Below are 19,158 nucleotides of genomic sequence, written 5' to 3' on the forward strand. Positions count from 1 at the left end.
CGAGCTTCTGGTCCCGGTTTGATTTTCTGTGTCTGTCACAAAGTACATGTACTCGAGTAAAATCTGAGGTACTTGTACTTGATCCTTCATTTTATACTACTTTTCTCCACGACATTAAAGTGACAGCTTCAGTTACGTCTCACGTGAAGATCTGACATGAAGTGAAAGCAGAACCGTCAACAGAAGTCATTTTATTTCATTACCAGGCAAACATTTGATCTTTATACAAGGAAATTTCCAAAAAATTAAACATTCAGTAACGAGTTTAAACCATCAGATGGAAACAAAGAAAACCGACAAACTGACTTAAATACAAAACAAACATCTTTTCCATTGAACTTCATAAATACCACTCGGAAGGTTCGTTTCTGTCCGGCCCGAAGCTGACGGCGTAACTGCAGGACTTTACTCCAGCGGGTTCCTGCGAGCGTCCGATCGCTCGCGCTCGTTTCGCTGCGGTCGAAGCTGCCGGCTGAGCGGCGATGTTTGATGGAAACGAGGTGCGTGGCGTTCAGGTCATGTGGGACACAGTTCAGAGAGTTTACATCTGTAAGGAGACGCTGACTGATCGATTGTCAGCAAATGTTTTAACTGATTGATCGTTTCAGAAGCGAAATCTTCTGGTTTCAGTTTCTCTTTGATTTCAGGTTGTGTATGTTTGTGCTTCAGACATCAAAGCACGAAATCCATTAACTGTGAGTTTAATAACCTTGAATGAGGCGAGACGAACACGTTATCTTTAAAAAGGTTGATGGGAAACGGTTCAAACTGTGACTCTTGTTTAACAATCGATTCATCGTCTGATTTCATTCAAATCATTTTCTTGATTCACTGATTTGTTTTTGTTTCAGAATTATTAGAAAATCGTTTCTCGGAGCTTCAGGTGAAAAACTGCTTGTTTTGTCCAAGTTTATAAAAGCGGCAAATCCTCACTCTGAATGTTAAAGCTTAAAAAAAAAGGACCATTCATTTTCTTTCAATCAATCAGTGATAAATCAATAAGTTTCCATTCACCTCTTCAAAGACGCACGATGGAAATTCAAAATGAATCATCTAAATATCCAAAAATGAAAAAGTGCCACAGTGCACTGGCATGTGACTTCAACAACAGCGAGAGATGAAGACACGTCTGCGTGGAGCGATGAAGACGCCGTAACCTTCCTCACATTGACGCATCAAACACAATCAGCTCCACAGCTTTTTAAAAATCCTCGTTTCGCAATTCTGGTCAAACGTTTTGGACAGAAACTCGGCCGCTGACTCGTCGCTTCCTCTGTACGTGACATGAACGCAGCATCGAGACGACTGATTGTAAAGACAGACGGACAGAACAGACGCTGTCGCACACAGCGTGTCATGACAACAGACCTGTGATGTACAACACTGAGTTAAAAAAACATCTCCAGAGGATCTAGAGCTCAGGCCCTGCGTAGTAAAACATATCAAATCGGTTACGAGCGGCAGCTTCTGTCTCGCCGCGACGGTAAATCCTGCGACACTTTTGGCGGCCTGGAACGTTTCATCCGAGGACACGCGGGAGGATCAAAGTGCTGTTTGCTCGATTGTGATTTCCTCCTCGGCCCACCCCACCCCCGACCACTTCCTGTGTTTTCCTCGTGTGTCACAAGCTTGAACTGGTTCCCGTGTTTCTGTCCGACGCTCTCCGGCGCGACGAGTCCACCTCAACCCCCGAATGTGGTGCTACAGTTTTGCAATAACAGTAGAGATGAGCCTCTTCAGCTTTTCTGGATATTTATGATGAAAGGAAAGAGTGAAGTGACGCAGCTTCATTGTTTCCACCACGTGAGACGATGGGAGTGGACAGTGTTTTTTTTTTTTTCCTCAGTCCATGTTTAAGTGTACAGCGTGACGGCGCTCTGCCGCGCTCACAGCTCACAGTCTGTAGTGTTACTCGGAGCACAGGCGGGGGGGCGGAGGACGCCACGCCGCTCACGCGTTTCTCTTTTTTAATTTTGTGGTTAAAGTTTCGTACTTGGTCCAGCTCCAGTCTTGGTCCTTGAGAGAGGGGGAAACCGAGGGGGTCAGACAATTGAACAAAAGCATTTCTAAAAATAGCTCTTTGACATCACCGTGTTTAAAACTGTTCGTTCTGTCTGGACATCCGAACTGTGGAGTTCATGCTAATTTATGCAGGTGGATCGTCTGCATCCACTGCACTTGTTTGTAGTCTTCTTCTCGGCCTTTAGTGTGTAAACCATCAGTGAATGGAGTCACCTGTCTGCATCTCTGTTTACAGCACAGACAACAAGGCCAATCCACTCCTAAAAATAACGCTCTATAGCTCGACTAGCGGTCAAAACCTCCAGAAGCTGAAAGTTGAGCACTTGATTTCAGCTCATCTTAACACATTAAGCGCTGAAACGTGCAGCAAATAACAAACAAAACTGTGTTTGTTTCAAAACAGACATCTGGCATTGAGGCCGTTTCCTGTGCAGGAAGTTGCAAGTCAAGCTGAATAATTTAGAGCTAATTTGAAGGCTGTTTGTAGTTAGCATTGAAGGTCCTGGACCACTAAATGAAAAATGAAAACAAGTGAACTCACCACGATGCTTTTGGTCTGTTCGTCAGCGGCCTCCTGCATCAGGCTGGTCAGCTGACTGAGGTACCTCTGGTTCTCCTGCAGCAGCCGCGGTGCAGCATCACTGAGGGCAGACACACAGAGACTGTCAGCTGTGTTTGATCCGTCGACACCTCCATCATACAGACAGCGTGCTCAGCAGTATAAGAAACACAGACCTACAAACCATGTACAGCAGTATGTTCACACAAGCCTGCTTCCAGCTGAATACACAACAGCACAGCAAGTAACAAAGATCTGCTGTGTTCGGGTTAAAAGACATGTCAAATGATACTCAGAACACATGATGTAGTCACCCCTGTGGCTTTTTCATTACCAGAAAAAACTATAATCATTGAAAGAATGTGATGAGGATCAACAGAGAACAGACTCAACACAGATCTTTACAAATTCATCTAAACTAAAGCACAAATGCAGGAAAACACAATCGAACCCACACAAATCAGGCCTGTTGCAGCCAGCTGCTGTTTGACAGCACATGAAAAGTATAATTAAGATCATCTGGGTGTAATCAAGCTGCTCCAGTTCATTTAGGTTAAATACATCTGTATCTGAAAGGTTCACTTTCCTGAAGCCACAAAGCTGAGAACACACAAGATAGAGCTTTAACACATGAATGAACGTCAGTTACACTGAAGCTCTCACCAACGACTTCACACAAAGCTGATTCAGGCCGTCAACGCCACATAAATGTCTCTGTAGCTCACAGTTTACCAGTTTTTAAATCTGGAGTCTGTGGTGGCGTGTTTTACATCAACCAGCAATGACTGGATTGTGAAAAGGCTCTGAAAACTCCCTGCACATCACCTGTTCAGCACACACATACAGATAAGTTAGCTGGTGAACAAAGCATAGCATTTAGCAGCTAAAGAGACAGACAGGCAACTGTTAACTGCGCTTACTGCTAACTTACATAAGGTGATAAAATATCAGTGGTGTATTTACAGCTTGTTTCTGCTGCCACCAAGTGGCCAAAAGATGTCCTGCAGTGGAGATGTGACCTCTCAGTCCAGACTTTGAGGCAGGACCTGAAACCTGCTGCGCGTTCAAGGTTTGAGAGAGACTGCAGTGTTTGGATGGACAGACGTATCCACAGAGCCAAGCCTGTTATTACTGTTCTCTGTTTGTACTGATATTAGATCAGTTTGTAGAGATTTGTTTTCACACACCTGAACATGAAAGAGGGGGTGCATACTTTCAATACAGGCACAGAATCATGTGACTTCTGATTGTTGTGAATGGTTACCTGTCGTTTGGCCCAGGCAGGGATGTTAGGGGGTGTGGGGAGCTGACGGGCTGTGCTGACTGTGACCACTGAGAAACCTGCAGCAGGTTGGACGACTCGGGACTCGCTGCTATCGAGTTCCTCGATGAGTTCTGAGCCTGCAGGAAAGACACAGATCGTACTGGTACGTGCAGCAATGACAAACATGGCGTCTTTCTCCAACGACAGGACTGCAGGCAGCAAGTGAAAAGAAAGCAAGCAGCAGAGCTGGAGACCGACTAACGAGCTGAAGACACTAATGATTTCAAAGGTGTTGATGCTTCAAACACTTGTTTAATGTATGTGAAATCTACGTTAATGATACATTCAATAGTAAACTGTAAAAGTTTGTTGTGGTATCGAACAGGTCTTGAGTATTGTTTCTTTATACTCTTATTGCTTTTCAAATTCAAAACACGTTTTACATGATACTCCATGGTAGAAAAAGCTGAAGTCCAGTAAAGCAGTGAAACGTCTGAGCTGGGTGTTTGGTTCAGAGGCAGATTTGTGTAAATAAACTTACGCAGGCGATCTTCAGTAAATGCCAGAACTCCCTCTGTCTCTTGATCTGCATCTGCATCACTGTGTTGTCAGCATCCTTGATGCTCTCCAGGGTTTTCTCTATTCGTGGAAACAAGTCGATGATCTTCTGTTTACTGATCAGGATCTTACTGTTGGGAGGAGTACAGATGGGGCAGATGTCAGCACATGGTGTTAGTAGCTGTAAGCATGAGTGGAGGATGGAGGCAAAAAGTTTGAAGTGAACTGAGAAGACTAAAACACTGAGTGTCTTTGGGGAGAACTGGACTCTCACCTGAGGTGGGTGTAGAGATCTTTGAGGACCTTGTCTTGGTTCTGCACCGTCTGAATGATGGCCTTCACCATCTCGGAGCTGTCACTGCTCACATCTGGTTCAGGTGCTGAGAGAAAAGCATCAGATTAACGAATGAACACACACATCAGTTTAACAGCTGATTTCTGTTTTGATTCTTCGGGAACAGTAAAATGTTTCTTACTTTTGCATTTCATCTTCAGCTGCTTGTAGAGCTCAATCGCTTTTTCTTCTCTGCAATGAAATTCATCGGCCACATTTAAATAACTGTGGAGTATAAACTGTAGATATGAGGTCAGGTCAGAGTCCATGAACACTCACAGCTGCTCCATCTTGTCTCCTTGGCGGCGAGCGTACGGGCTCCTCTGAAGCTCAACGATCTCAGAGTGCAGAGCCATGATCTCATCGTCCAAATGACTCACCTCCGCCACCTGCAGGACAAACCACAACATGCCACCTTCAGGATTTGTTCTGAGAAACATTACAGGCCATTTAAATGCGTTCAACATTTTCAAACATTTTATTTTTTAAAACGTGCATTACCTGTGCAAAAGCGGCAGCTCTTTCCTCGTTCTCCTGCCAGGCTTTCAGCATCTTTTCAGACGCTTTGGACAAACACAGCTCATCAAAACAAACATCTTGCTCAGTGCTATAAATACAATATGTAAATCATTCCCATATGCAAAGGCATCAGAACAAACAGCTGCCAGTCAACACTCACATATGCCGTAGTGCATCTGATCGCTGTATTTCTCCAGGTCGTACTGGATGCTGCTCTTGAAGAAGTCCAGCTTGGCCTTCAGCTGCTGAGAGAAGCCGAACATGCTGTTCTTACACCTGGTCAGGTTGGTGTTGTAGCGCAGGAGACTCAACCTGGAGGAAGAGGAGGGAGACAATTAAGAGTTAGAGAGGTTCGAAAGGACGAAGCAGCGCCGCTACAGCTGCAGGTGTGAAGCTCTGCAGGAGCACCTGAAGCAGCTGGAGACTCACAGCTGTCGACAAGCTCACAGTGGCTGTTAGCTGTGAGGACCACAGCGGGAGGGGGAATGACCATAAAAACAACAGCAAAGCTTTCAGTCCAGGATGATCCACAGAGGTAACATCTCCTGCTGGATTACATTCTGTCAAATAAAAACCCTCCTCTGTAATTAATATACAACTGTCAAGTAAATGATTCCTCCCAAAAGATTGAAGAGAGTTTTGAACCTTCTACAGCCGTTTTTGACACAACTTAATTCAATGCTTTTTAATATGTTTCAAGCTCTGAAGACAGAAAACATTTGTTTTAACACACAGACACTTTGGTGTTATGAGAGACATGATGTTCACTCAGTCAGATTACTCATCTGGCATACTGAGTTATCTGTGACCTTATTTCTGTCCAGACAGGGCGGATGTACCGTGCATGTTGTTTTTCCACAAATCTTACAAAGATTCTGCCTCAGTGATTTTCTGCACAGAAACTGTTTCGACGTTAAAATTAATCTGTGGCCACAGCATCTGCTGAGCTCTTCTACTGACCTGCCTGCCAATTTCACACATTACTCCTCCACCGTGTTAGATTAGATTAGATTAGATTAGATTAGCCTTTATTGTCTCCCTCAGGAGAAATGTGTCTCTTTGCATTTGAGAGATGCAGCAGCAGACATGTACAATCACACTGCAGTTAACTGCTCTATCACTCCCAGATCTACGAACAGCAGAACGTTCACACTCGGGTTCAATCCTGAGAATATTTATCCAAACAATTCCAAAACAAATATAATGGAATATGTTTGGGACGTATGTAGGCCTACAGTTTGCTTTCTTTCATATGCGACACACTGAAAGCTTACTGGTGAACACATTCAACAGTATATTTAAAGTATGTTTAAATCTGTACGATGAAGACTTGTCACATGAAGACTCACTTCCACAGGCTGCTCTCAGCAGACAGATCATTTCATATTCCTCACAGCTATACTGAAGTTCAAGCTGCGAGCTAGTTTATATTACACTCATTCTAATGTTGATGAATAGAAATGCTGTTCTTCTGCCTTGATAATAATTTATAAACGAGATTCTCATTGTGCTTTGACTGTAGTCAAGTTTTACCTGAGAAACAAGAGCAAGACAGAAAATGTCTCATTTAATCCCGAATACACACAAAGAACAATGCACCAAAATACTGCAGAGACGGAATACTTCAAGATGTTGCACAGACGCCGCACATTAAGATACTGCACATTACAAATCTTATATTATTCTTAGTTTAGAGGCTTCACTTGGACTCAGACTGCTTAAAAAGGGCGAGCTGTACATTAAAGGCACATTCAGCCACAGAACATTATCAGGTGCGTGCTTACATTAAGTCTTTCTTCAATCCAAATTGCCTCACAGGCCTTTTAAAAGATGAACTAGCATTTAACAGCAACTAAATGTGAATTATTTAAACTTTTTTATGCTGTTCATGGTTTGTAACAGTAAATTCTGTCAGCAACATTAAAACAGATATTTCTGCTGATTTTTTGTTTGTGACTCACATAGCAGCCCTCTGTCCTTGGAAAAGCCTGCTGTAGTCCTCCTTCAGGCCGCAGATGTAGCTCACTGCTTCACCCCAAACCTTCTTCAACACAACCAGGGGCAGCTGTGTTTTAGCCTCTTGAACTGCAAAGTTAAAATAAAACCCATCACAGCTGCACTACATGGAGTGGAGAACACTGGTAATACTGCAGTTTGCTGGAGCAACTGTCACTAAGGATGGTGTCCACCACTCTAAAATCTACCATCTCTTACAGAATAGATCAACAACCGACAAAATCTGTAGAAAATCTGCTAAATATATTCTAATGTGTGCATGAAGGTACGATCACAATCCGCAGCCACGATGTGAAATTAACTCACCGATAGTGTTGACTTTATCAGGCAGCTGTCTGGCACTGAAGGGACCAGAGTACGTGGTGATGCTCTTATCGAACAGGTAGACGATGTAGGTGTCCCACCCCCTCTACAAAGGAGAGAAGAAGATCTCACTTACAGCCTGCAAACACCTTCGCTGTCGCTCCAAAGAGCATCAGTGAGTCAAGTCTTCACTTCTCTCCTTCGCTTTACTGGGGACGTCTACATGGTCGACAACTTCAACCCCAAGACCACCAGGACGAAACATGATGGAGGTCTGAAGTTCAGCAGAAATCTTTTTTCATCATCAGAGTAATTATGGTTTAGATCTGTGCCTGAGGTTTGCAGGTGAAATATAACCTGGCTGAAGATTTACTTTAGGTTCATCTTGACAGGAGCAACGGTGAACTAACCCTAACCCTAACGCCTCCCCAGATTTAACTCACCACTCCATCTAGGACACACTGTGCGGCCGGCTTCCTGGGATCCAGTGACACTCCCGTCTCCTGCAGCAGCTCCTGGTTCACCACTTCAATCTTGGTCTTGGCCTCAATTTGTTTCTGCAGACTGTGAAGACTTTCGTCAGGAGACAACTGGAAGGAGTAGACCTGAGCTGTGGTCATGTTCAGGATGTGAACCACCTGGAGAGACAAGAGAAAAGCTGTAAGTTTGAACAGGTACAGGTGATTCAGCATCCACTAATCCACCGTTTGACGATGGACAGTTAGTTTAAAAGGATCAAAACTAAGCAGGACCACAGATATTGTCTTCTTTAATTCATACACTCTTTTTGCCAAAACCTGGCCCCTACATTACCCACAATGCAACTCAACCACTGATAGTTCAGTTCAGTTGGAGATTCAGATGTGTTATGCTAGTAGCGGCTAATGTAGCCTGGAGCCTTTACACTAATTCAAAGTCTTGTGCTTGTGTTCACACAACATTTAAAAACTTTTTTTGATAAATAGAAGAACAAACGTCTGTAGAAAAACACTGTCTGGATGTCGATACAGAGACTCATATCATACTGGCACTGGTATAAAAGAAAGCTGGAAGAAAAGCCCAGGTGACATCACTCCAGAAATGAAGAGAAATGTGTAAACGCTGGTTGACCTTGGCTGGAAAACAGCGATGAAAGGTTTGAATCTTCAGATAAAACTTTGAGCTCTGCCCTGAACTCACCTTCATACTCAGTATCTGCTCCAGCACTTCAAAGCACAGAGGTTTCTTGGTGTCGGTGTTGACTCTGCCTCCTCTCTGGACAGGATCCCACTTCAGCATCAGCTGAAGCAGCGCCTCCATCGGCTCCAACAGCGTGCTGCAGCACAGCAGTCCAAAGATGTGTTCAATGAAAAGAAACTGGCACCAGACACAGTCCAAACATTGGCAACACACAGATTTTATCTTTTGTTTAAATGACCAATGAGACGCAGAGTTCATTTCCCTTCCATGGACGAGGAAAAACTGAATGAACAGTGTTTGTAGTGACACGCAGGTAGCAGCCACGGGCTCCTCACCTGCTCAGGTTGTTGGGGTAGGGGAGGTGTGTGGAGAACTTGACTTCTCCGTTCAGGTCCTCTACAGCCATGATGTCTTTTGAACCTTTGTTCCTCACTTTGCTGGCCCTGTGGACCAAAGGAGAGGAGACGATGATGGATATTTTTAACCTTAATTCAATCTTTATTTATTCCATTACAGGACTTACAGGAAAGATTTTCTATACAAAACATAAAAACAGAGAGTAGTTTGATAGAAAATTAAGTATTTCAAATACAGACGCTGTTTTCAGTTATTCTCAGGCAACAATAATACTGAACACGATGTCCTGCATCAATAATAAAGGTCCATCTGAACACAGCTGCTTCCATGGCAGACAGCTGCTGTGATAAGATGCTGATTTTTGGTACTTCCTTCGTTTTGGCTCCACCTGCTGGTCCTCTGTGTTTTCTGAACTGTGCTGCATTTCGATGTACTTTATCTGCGTTTGTAAACCCCATCATTAGCCTGTGTCTCTTTCCTCACATCAGCTGACTAAATGGACACAACTGCATCCCTCCACCATCACAATAATGATACACGATGAATAATGATGAAAAATTAATACTGATGAATTTTGTCACTGCTAATTTTATTCTTGACTTGGTCTAACTTTGGAACTACATTTGGGCTTTGAGGGATCTCAACAGAAGTATAACGTTGCCATGGAGTCAGTCAGCGAGCTGTGGGCTACCTGAACACCATTTTTTTAGTCTTGACGTTTACATTTCACCAACACTAAAAGTACGCTGAGCTGTTTCTGTTGTAGCCACAGATGTACAGACAACTACTACTGGATTACTCTGATACTGAAGAAAACTTTAAAATGTGACGATTCTCAGGCAAGTTAAGAAGAAGTATAAGAAGCGTCTCTTTCTATGATTTCTTTCTGTCTTTGTGCATGTTCATGTTTGAATGAGTTATGACTCCGAGAAGGAGTAAAAGTTCTGATGCAGATATGGGAGCTATTGGGAGGTTTTAAAGCACTTTAAATGTATCACACCCCCACCTCAAATCAGCAGACTTACACACAATAACTAACAGAACACCTGCGTGCACCTTTCACCTCACTCAGTATCTTTGCCTCAGGTCTCAACCTCTGCTGTAGACTGACAAAGCAGCTTTTCTTCAACTCATGATCTAATTGAAGTCTCCAATATGCTTTTATCCAACACACAACAGCTATCTGGTAAAATAAAGATTTACATAACGTTCTGCTTATCGGGCCACTTACCACTGCACAGGTTGAAGGTTGTGCAGGAATGGACGGAAACCACAACTGCATTCAAACACCATGGTGCCAAAGCTCCAGTAGTCCACAGTGACAGTGTACGGCTTATTCTCGAACAGTTCAGGTGCCTGCAGGGAAGGAGCAGCACATCCAATCAACATCTACAACTTTGACATTTGTCAATTTACATCAAGTGATAATATTTTTATTTTTTAATCTATATCTGCTTTACAGTTATAGCACAACACAGCTAATTAGCATTTCTACACTTCACATCATCATTGAAGGCAGGCAGAAGATTAAAGGATTTCAACACATAATTAGAAGTCATGGAGTACATAAAGCTCGGCGCATCTGAGGATAAAGACATAATTCCTTGTTTGCTTAAGTGCTTACCAGGTACTGAAGCGTGCCAACGAAGGAGGTACACAGACTGCCCTGGTCCAGGTCTTTAGCATAGCCCAAGTCAATGATCTTGTGAACCAGCTGTAGAAGAAAATGTAAATGTTGAACAGTTTCTTCAACGTGTAGTCAAACAGAACCGGCACAAAAACACAAAGCGGCAGTTTACCTTTCCGTTGATATCTTGCAGCACGATGTTTTCAGGTTTAAGGTCTCTGTGTATGATCTTGTTCTCGTGCAGATACTGGATACCAGATCCTAGAGCAGGAAACAGCGCTTTAATGTAATGATACGGTTCTAACAGACACGTCTGAATGGACAAGCTGCACACAGAAAACCGATGGACATACCAACATCATTGAGTAATGAAAGCACTTCGCTCTCTTTCAGACCGCAGCAGTTTTCAGGTTTGCTCAGCATCTGTAACCCACACAAATGCAATCCTTCACATCTGCAGTAAATCAACATTACACAACAGAACGTTGACCAAACGTGATATGTGGAGGGTTCATATGCTGCACTACTACCACTGGAAAGGAAAACCAGCCTCATGCCAGCAGGCACAGTATACGTCCTCTTCTCTCTCCTTTTTTGGCCAGTAAACTAGGAAACTGTGCACCACAGCCAACAATGCAGCCCAGCAGGTGAGACGCACCGAGGTGTGCTGGATTTATAACTAAACTACGACCAGGAAGCACACTTTTACTCTCTCTGACTGGAAGTTTGATGTGAAGCACTGACTGTGAAAGTCCTGATTTGGGGACAGCCCTAGTGAACAATAATTCATGCACTGCTGCACCATGACGCTGATCAAATCTCTATTTTACAAGTGGAAAGCCTAAAAAAATAAACCAACCAGGCTCATGTCATTGGCCTGATTAGCCGGGAGCTTTTAACCACCTACTCTAATATCAGGAGGGTGGTTTCAGATTGAACCACTCTGGAGACTGCTTTCAGGTTTTAAAAAACTTACTGTGAATTGAAAGCCAAATAGGCAAAAAAAGATGCATTTTCAAAATGAACTGGTTTAATGTTGATATATTCTAAACCTCCTTTCCGCGGGTCCCACCTTCCTCAGGTCTCCCCTGGAGCAGTACTCCATGGCCAGCAGTGGAAGATCGTTTAAGGCTATGTGCTTCACTTCCTCCGGGACATCTCGGGCTGTCACGACATTGATGTGATTTAACCTGAGAGAGACAGAAGGTGGAGTCATTACTACATTACTATTTAACAGTGTCCACACAGATTCTGCAAAGTCATTCACTGCTACAATGCCTGCAAAACAGAATTAATGTCTGCAGTTCCCTTTAGGTAATTCATAACTTACATGAACCGTAAATAGGTATCTTCATTATGATATCAAAGCATCACGATGTCATGCCTTAAATCAGTTCACTACATACATGTGAACAGAAGTGTGAATAGAAGAAAATGTATGAAAATGAGTCGAACTTTTTCATGATCTGGATTTCTCTGCTCCATCTGTCCTTATTCCTTGCCGTGAGCTCGAGACGGCACATTTTCACAGCTAGTTTTTCATTTGTTTCCTGCAAAACAGACAAGAGAAAATCCGTTTTCATATCAGCACATAAAAGCAGACCCAAAAATAGCAGTTTGTGTGTAGCTTTGGAGGAGCTACTCCCCATATGTCTCCATACGATACTACAATAAATAGAGTATATTATTAATGCCAATAGGAAGCTTCTTAGTAGTGGCAGTTATTAAACTTGTTATTTAGCCATGTTTCCAGTTTCAGGGTTATATGGCTCTGAACTCACATGATGTTGATAGAGGTAAACATGGGCAAACCCGCCCATGCCCAGCCTCTCTTTCAGCTCCCAGTCTCCGCAGTTCTGGTTCTGCCTGAACGGAGGTTTCTCCATTGTTGTAACTAAGCTGGACCAAAGTGTAGAAATAACGTTTACATGTCAGCAACAAAACACAAACGGAGCGATAAATATATTATTCGCTTTCAATGCATTAACTGGTGGCGTTCTTTGAATTTCCACCTAGCAAGATAAAACGGATGGACAAGACTACATCCTGGATCAGGCTAATGTCAGATATTATAACAATAACGATGTCAAATTGACGTTTCGTCGCCTCCCTTTTACAACACATGACACAATTTAGTAAAGATATCAGGAGTGAAAAATACACATACAAAACAAATTGTTCTTCGAGTTGGCTACACTGGCTAACGGTTGGCTAACGCTATATCAACAGTAAGCTAACCAACAGCTGCCCAATACATGCCAGGAAACAGACGGAGCCAGTCGCTAGCTTTCTAGCATTAGGAAATGAGGGCTTCGACGCCGGTTAAGTGACGTTTCAGTAAATGTTTCCGTGATGAACTGCTGGTAAAACGACTTCTGCCACTTACCTCGGGTTTCTATGAAAGTGTCATGAGCTGTTCTCGGTAGAGATGTGTGCAGCCTTGTTGTTTTCTGGTCAATGCAGAACCGTGCGAATGTGTACTTTCCTGCGTGACGTCACCAGAATCCCCGGCTGTATCTTCTGAAAACGAAACGAGGGCGCGTTCAACAACACAACGTCTAAAACTGTTCAACAACACAACGTCTAAAACTGTTCAACAACACAACTGTTCAACAACCGCCCAGCGACGACGGTACACAACAAACAGCAGCACGGACAACATGATCCTAATCCTGTGATCCTTCTGCACATGGCGACAGTTAATAATAATATTAAGAAGAAGAACTGAAACATTTACAGCAGTAAAATGCAACATCCACAGTAATGCAGCAGGACTATTAATGCACAGACATCAGATATAATAGAAAAACACAGACAAGAACATTTTACTTTTACTTTTCATGCTTTAAGTAAACTTCCCTGATAATGCTTAAATACCTTTGTTGCAGTAAAGTTTTGAATGCAGCATTTCTACTTGTAGTGATGTATTTTGTGTGGTATTAGTACTTTTTCTTAGGTAAAGGTTCTGGATACTTCCTCCACCACTGAGTATTTTAGACCCTGAGTTATTTATCCATTTATTTGCAGTGGTGGAAGAAGTACTCAGATCTTTGACTTCAGTCAAAGTAGCTCAATTAGAAGATCTGAGCAATAACATCAACTAAAGCTGTCAAACATATATAGTAGAGTAAAAAAAGTACAATAGAGTAGATGTATAAAGTAGTGTAAAATGAAACACTTATGTTATGTACAAGTACCTCAAATGTGTACAATACCTGAGTAAATGTACTTAGTTACTTTCCTCCACTGTTTGTTCTTCTTACTTAAACTTCAAGTGAAAAAGAGGGCCAACGATGACTGTATATTTAATTATAGTGGTTATTATTAGCATGCTTTGTTGTATTTGAATAAAAATCACTCTATGTAATTGTAGATTATAACCACACACAGTTTTCAGGACTCAAACAGACAAATCATTTTATCTATGAACATTCCAGCCTTCCTAAATGCATCACCATTTAAATTTCAAAGCGCATCTAATAGCTTTTGATAATTTGATCAGCTACAAATGTAAAATGTCAAACTGCACTTAAAATATTTTTAATCTATTTTATAATAATTTTTAAACATTCTGCTGGTCACGGTGGCACCAGGTTGCAGAATGCTCATTATTTCTCAAATCTGAACATGCAAAATAAACGGCTGTCAAATAAATGTGGTGAAGCTCAGAAATGTCCTTCAGTGAAGTTTCTGAGTGAATGTACTTCGATGTACATCCACACAATGATGTTCAGACACAGTTAAGCTTCCAAAACACTTTTATTTTCATCTTCTTTGCTTCCCAAAATGAGAAGCTCACAAACAACATTTCCTTGGTGAGTTTTAACAAGGCAGTGACACATGTAGCTCACTGTATGTGTAGCATAAAATGAACATTGCCTTTACCTGCACCAGTCTAAAAAACACTGAGATGGATCAGATCAGACCTCTACATGTAAAAAGATTTGTATGAGCTGGCTCAATTCTCTAAAACACAACAGCATACGACAGCATTAAATATAGCCATTTCCTTCATTCACATTGAGAGAAATAAAAAGAAAAAAAGACCATGAGCTCAAGGACAGGAAGAAAAATGTTGACCTACCTTATATATTAACCCTTCATTTAATACTCTAACCATAATATAAATGAACGCAGGCCATAATATCTCATGCTTTATTTACATGTCACATTCAGAAATGAGGCTTTGAATGGAAACAGCACAAGTGCACGTTTAAAGGACGGTTTGCCCAAACTGCTGCAGGCATGCACTGCTGCTTTAACAGAGGTATTCTACCGCTGCTGCGTACCACGGGGTGACTTTCACTTGAGCATCACAGAGCCGTCACCAGGGTAACCAGCCATTTCCATGCTAACCAGTGCCATGGAGATCCTGCAGCTGCTCTTTGATGTAAGTGAGTGGTGACAACACATGGTGGGAGGAGGTGGGGAGGAGAGGGGGACCTTGGAGACTTTGTCAAGGTGGAGGTTCTGAAGAAGTGCCTTCCTTCCATACTACGCCCATCCATGCTGTGCACATGGAGCGTACAGAGCCTGTGCTCAGATGAAGTTACTGCATTTAGTTAGTTAGAGGAGGATCTTCTATCAGTGCCGTATCCAAAAACACCAAGAACGACCTGTGATTATTTCTATTATCAATTAATCTTCTGATTATTCTCTCAAATCACTGTTTAGTCTGCGAAAATGTAAAAAAACAATGAAGAATGCAGCTTCCAGAAGCTGAAGGTGGCGCCTTTAAATGCCCCTTTTTGTCTGATACCTTCAGTGGCCACTTCATTCAGTACACCTGTACAACATCGTGCAGTCCAATCCAGTTTACGAAGATAATAACGTCCAATAATGTTTGTTGCTGAGGTTGTAGTTTGCAGTTTTGTTGGACTGTGTTTAATGAGAAGTGAACACCACCATCCACTGACCTCAAGAATAAACATACATTATTACCTTTCAACATGATAATGATGAGCTTCATAAAAGTAGAATTCAGTGCAGAGCTGTTGTATTGGATTGCATTACATGGTACAGGTGTACCTAATAAAGTGGCCATTTGATTTATGGTCGTATATGTTGAAGAAAGCAGCAAAGCTTCTCATTTGAGAAGCTGGAAGAAGCTGAGATTTCACATTTCTGCTTCAAAACAACAATGCAAAGATTAATGTTGCAGATGAATTTCCTTTTTGATCGACTTCATTCAGATTTAAGATTTATTTCTGACCTTGGAGACACGCGACTACATTTTAATAAAAGTGGATAAACTTGACTTGGTGGGGGGAGTCTTTTGGTACATTTGTGCTAAATGATAGTGAGGCTGTGGCTACTCGTTAAATGAAGTGATGATAATGTCCAACAAAAGGTTGTTTCCGTAAAGTAGCACAAATGGAAGCTGCTTCAGTTTTCAATAAAACCATCTTTCAGATTCCAGGATAAAATCTGAGATGTGCTTTTAAATCTATACATGTTTTATGGGATGTGACTGAATGTCGAAGAATGAATCGGGTGTTGTGCAGCAGGAGTCCGGCGTGGCCACATTATAAAGAGTCAAACACTGCTCATGAACACTGAGCTGTGATGTGACGTTACATAACTGGTCTGAGATGCAGGATGTCAGCTGTGGCAGCAACATCAAACCGCCAGGCTGAAAGTGACGAGAGGGGTGGAGTGAGCTGTGGATTAATCGGGATTTTCATTATCGATTAATCGTTTCATCAGCAAAGAGTAGAGAAAAATAGCAACGGATCACTTCTTTTGTCGGAGTAACAGTCAAAACCCAAACATTCAGTTTCACTCTCAGAGGAGACAAAGAAAAGAAGGACAAAGTCATAATAAAGAAGCTGAACTGGGGGTCGTGGGGGGTTTTTGCTTGAGTTCAGAACTTTCTGTCGAATCGATTAATCGACTGTAAACTGCAGCAGAGCTGTGACCGAGGCAAACCGTATGATGTGCTTCAGCCTCAATCTTAAATCATGTTAAATCACACGGGAGCCGATGGTGGATGGAAGAAGCCTCAGACGTGAAACCGGCTGCCAAGTCCTCTGAACAGCCACCGCAGTCACATGCACACGCTAACATTCACACACAGCAAGACGCGTCAACACACACACTCAAACAGACTTCACATCCACGGTTAACGCGAACAGGTGTCGTCTCATGTAGCCCTGCAACACCCATCCCGGCCTCAGGCGAGCGGGTGGCGACATGCATATTCACTGCAGGTGCAGCAGGTGTGATTATGGCTGAAAAGACTGAATGTTGACAGCTCTCCCTGCTGGTCGGACGCTGGCACTGCAGCTGCTCAAGGGGTCGTTTTAAAGCCTGAGTAGAAAATGGCTATACATTAATAATGCTGTGAGGTGTGCATGGCTACCAAAATCATACCCAAACATTATGTGGTTCAGTATTTAAACCAGTTCTCCTTATTTAGTAGCTTCATAGTCGCATTATCTTCCATTTTTTTTACATTCCTCACCTTTTCATGCATGTCTGACAACGCGATCAACCCTGATCCCTTTAAAATCATGCTATCAGGTCACAGCGAACCATGCGCCGTCTTTGGAACACCTCCCACGGTACCTGAAATACTCGCACAAAATCACTTTTTTTCACCCCCACGTGGCGAAATCCTGTCACAAACGCGCTCTGATCGCTTACTAATCTCTGATAGGTACATAGGCTTTACTATAATACTCATATTGTGCTGAATTATTACCACCATGTAAGAAAAGAACAACACATGATTACCGCGTAGTGCTTTTGGGACAAGAAAATGTCAGCTTTGAGTGCACCTAATGCATCTTCACAACAGCGTGTTGAATATATTGTAAATATACTGTCATGTTTCCTACAATATAAGCTGATGGTGCCTTATATACAACATATCCTGGATGTTTACAAAGAGTATGGATAACATATTTCCTTTTACATTTTCAATATCATATTTCATCAGACACTTGACATACACAGGTGGAATAGGTTCAACATCAACAAACGACTGTAAAATACTGTAAAAATATTGAAAAAACAAGAACATTCAGGGTCTGCCTGGTGAGTGTTAAAATAGGGTTTATAAATGAGAAGCTATAAGTACAGACAGAGATTACACGTGTTGGCTATGGCACCGGCATGAGGAAGAGGACTAAATGACCCCGGAGAACAGCTTTGCTGCCCTCACCGTCGTAAAAGGCCTAAAAGAAGCTGTGCTGGATGCAGGCATGCGGATCACTGGAGAAAACAACTTTCGGCCAAGAAATAGAAAGAGAACAGAAGCACACCACGGGACAGAAGCCAAAGCAACCGGGGGGGGGAAAGATCGCCTGTTCAAGTAGAGCAAAAAACGACCTCTGTGGATGAGACGCAGTGATGTTGCTGCACAGCAGGAGCACTGACGTCGTCGAGCAGAGACGAGCTGCAGCAGCTCATCGTGTCGTGCGCTGCAGCCGCAATACAAATACGTGCAGGAGCTGAAAGCTGCGATGTCCGGCTCCTGCGTGGAATGTGAACGCACCGCGGCGATGTGGCAAAAAAAAGGAGCTGGAATGTGATGGCTCCGTAAGACCCGGTGACGCTTTACAACTATTACAGCGCTTCAAAACAGAGAGAAGGTAGCAATTCAGCTGAAGTCGAACCAGCGCTCGTCTAAAATGAGATGTTTTAAAACGTGTTTGGTCCCAAAACTGAGTGAAAGGTCAAGAAAAAAGGTGGGAGAACGTGGCCGGAGAGGTGCCCGAAAGAACAAAAGGGGAGAAAGGGAACGGATGCTGGATGTTCGTCCCTGTCGGGTGCTGCGTTCAGGGTTCAGCCCCCCTCTTCGTGTGGCTGCTCAGTTCAGCTGCTGCCCCCAGCGCTCCTTCTCAAAGACACCTCGTCTCTGCAGATCTGTGACCTCCCAGCCGATCCTCCCACCTCCCGCACCAGCAACCTGGCTGGTGTTTCCCAGCCCTCCTCTGGTAGACGAGAAGATCGGGGTGCCGGGTAGGGCGTCGTGGTTTGGGGGAGGGCGTGGGGTAGACCCTCACTCCTGCTCCCCCTTCAAGCAGAGCTCCAAACCCTCCTGGATCTCAAATAAAAACCTATGCAGGGAGACGGCCTGCCGCTGGCAGTGCAACGCTGTGCCGCTCCCGGCGCCCCCGCCCCGTCTCACTTCTTGACGGCCTGCCGGTAGCTGTGTCTCTGGCCTTCCGGTCGAAGCTTGCTGCTGCTGCAGGCGCTGGCTTTGCTGCTGTTGCCCCCGTCCCTGGTGCTGCTGGCCTGGCTGGCCTGGCTGCTCTCCTGCAGCGTGGGGCTGGAGTGAGCCCTCTGCAGCCCGTTGTCCTCCAGGAGCTGGGACTCGAACACAGACAGGTCCTCCTCGCCGCTCCGGATCTTAGCTCGCAGCAGCATGACGTAAGTCCCGTACCGTGTTTTCTGTAAAGGTGTGTCAGAGACAC

General features: G+C 43.4%; 2 protein-coding genes across 2 annotated transcripts in view; both read right to left on the reverse strand.

Annotated features, from left to right (window-relative positions):
- Nucleotides 1-176: 176 nt before the first annotated feature.
- Nucleotides 177-13,238, reverse strand: LOC121624528 (inhibitor of nuclear factor kappa-B kinase subunit alpha-like). Its single transcript, XM_041962268.1, has 22 exons — nt 13,125-13,238; nt 12,520-12,637; nt 12,194-12,288; nt 11,811-11,928; nt 11,092-11,161; nt 10,911-10,999; nt 10,736-10,825; nt 10,343-10,467; nt 9,090-9,197; nt 8,755-8,890; nt 8,019-8,213; nt 7,579-7,681; nt 7,218-7,341; nt 5,417-5,568; nt 5,239-5,300; nt 5,017-5,126; nt 4,880-4,929; nt 4,678-4,783; nt 4,387-4,534; nt 3,846-3,982; nt 2,564-2,663; nt 177-2,016 (listed from the first exon to the last, which is right to left on the reverse strand). Exons 2-22 carry the CDS (start codon nt 12,622-12,624, stop codon nt 1,951-1,953), a joined length of 2,289 nt encoding a protein of 762 aa, XP_041818202.1. The 5' UTR covers nt 12,625-12,637; nt 13,125-13,238; the 3' UTR covers nt 177-1,950.
- A 1,246-nt stretch (nt 13,239-14,484) lies between these two features.
- The window catches only part of LOC121624470 (PH and SEC7 domain-containing protein 1-like), a 43,569-nt gene continuing 38,895 nt past the window's right edge, over nt 14,485-19,158 (reverse strand). Inside the window, exon 14 of the mRNA XM_041962135.1 lies at nt 14,485-19,135. Within this exon, the coding sequence (XP_041818069.1) occupies nt 18,869-19,135 (267 nt within the window). The 3' untranslated portion in view covers nt 14,485-18,868. The remainder of the gene's footprint in view (nt 19,136-19,158) is intronic.

This window comes from Chelmon rostratus, chromosome 21, assembly GCF_017976325.1.
Source record: "Chelmon rostratus isolate fCheRos1 chromosome 21, fCheRos1.pri, whole genome shotgun sequence".
In the NCBI taxonomy this organism is placed as follows: domain Eukaryota; kingdom Metazoa; phylum Chordata; class Actinopteri; order Chaetodontiformes; family Chaetodontidae; genus Chelmon; species Chelmon rostratus.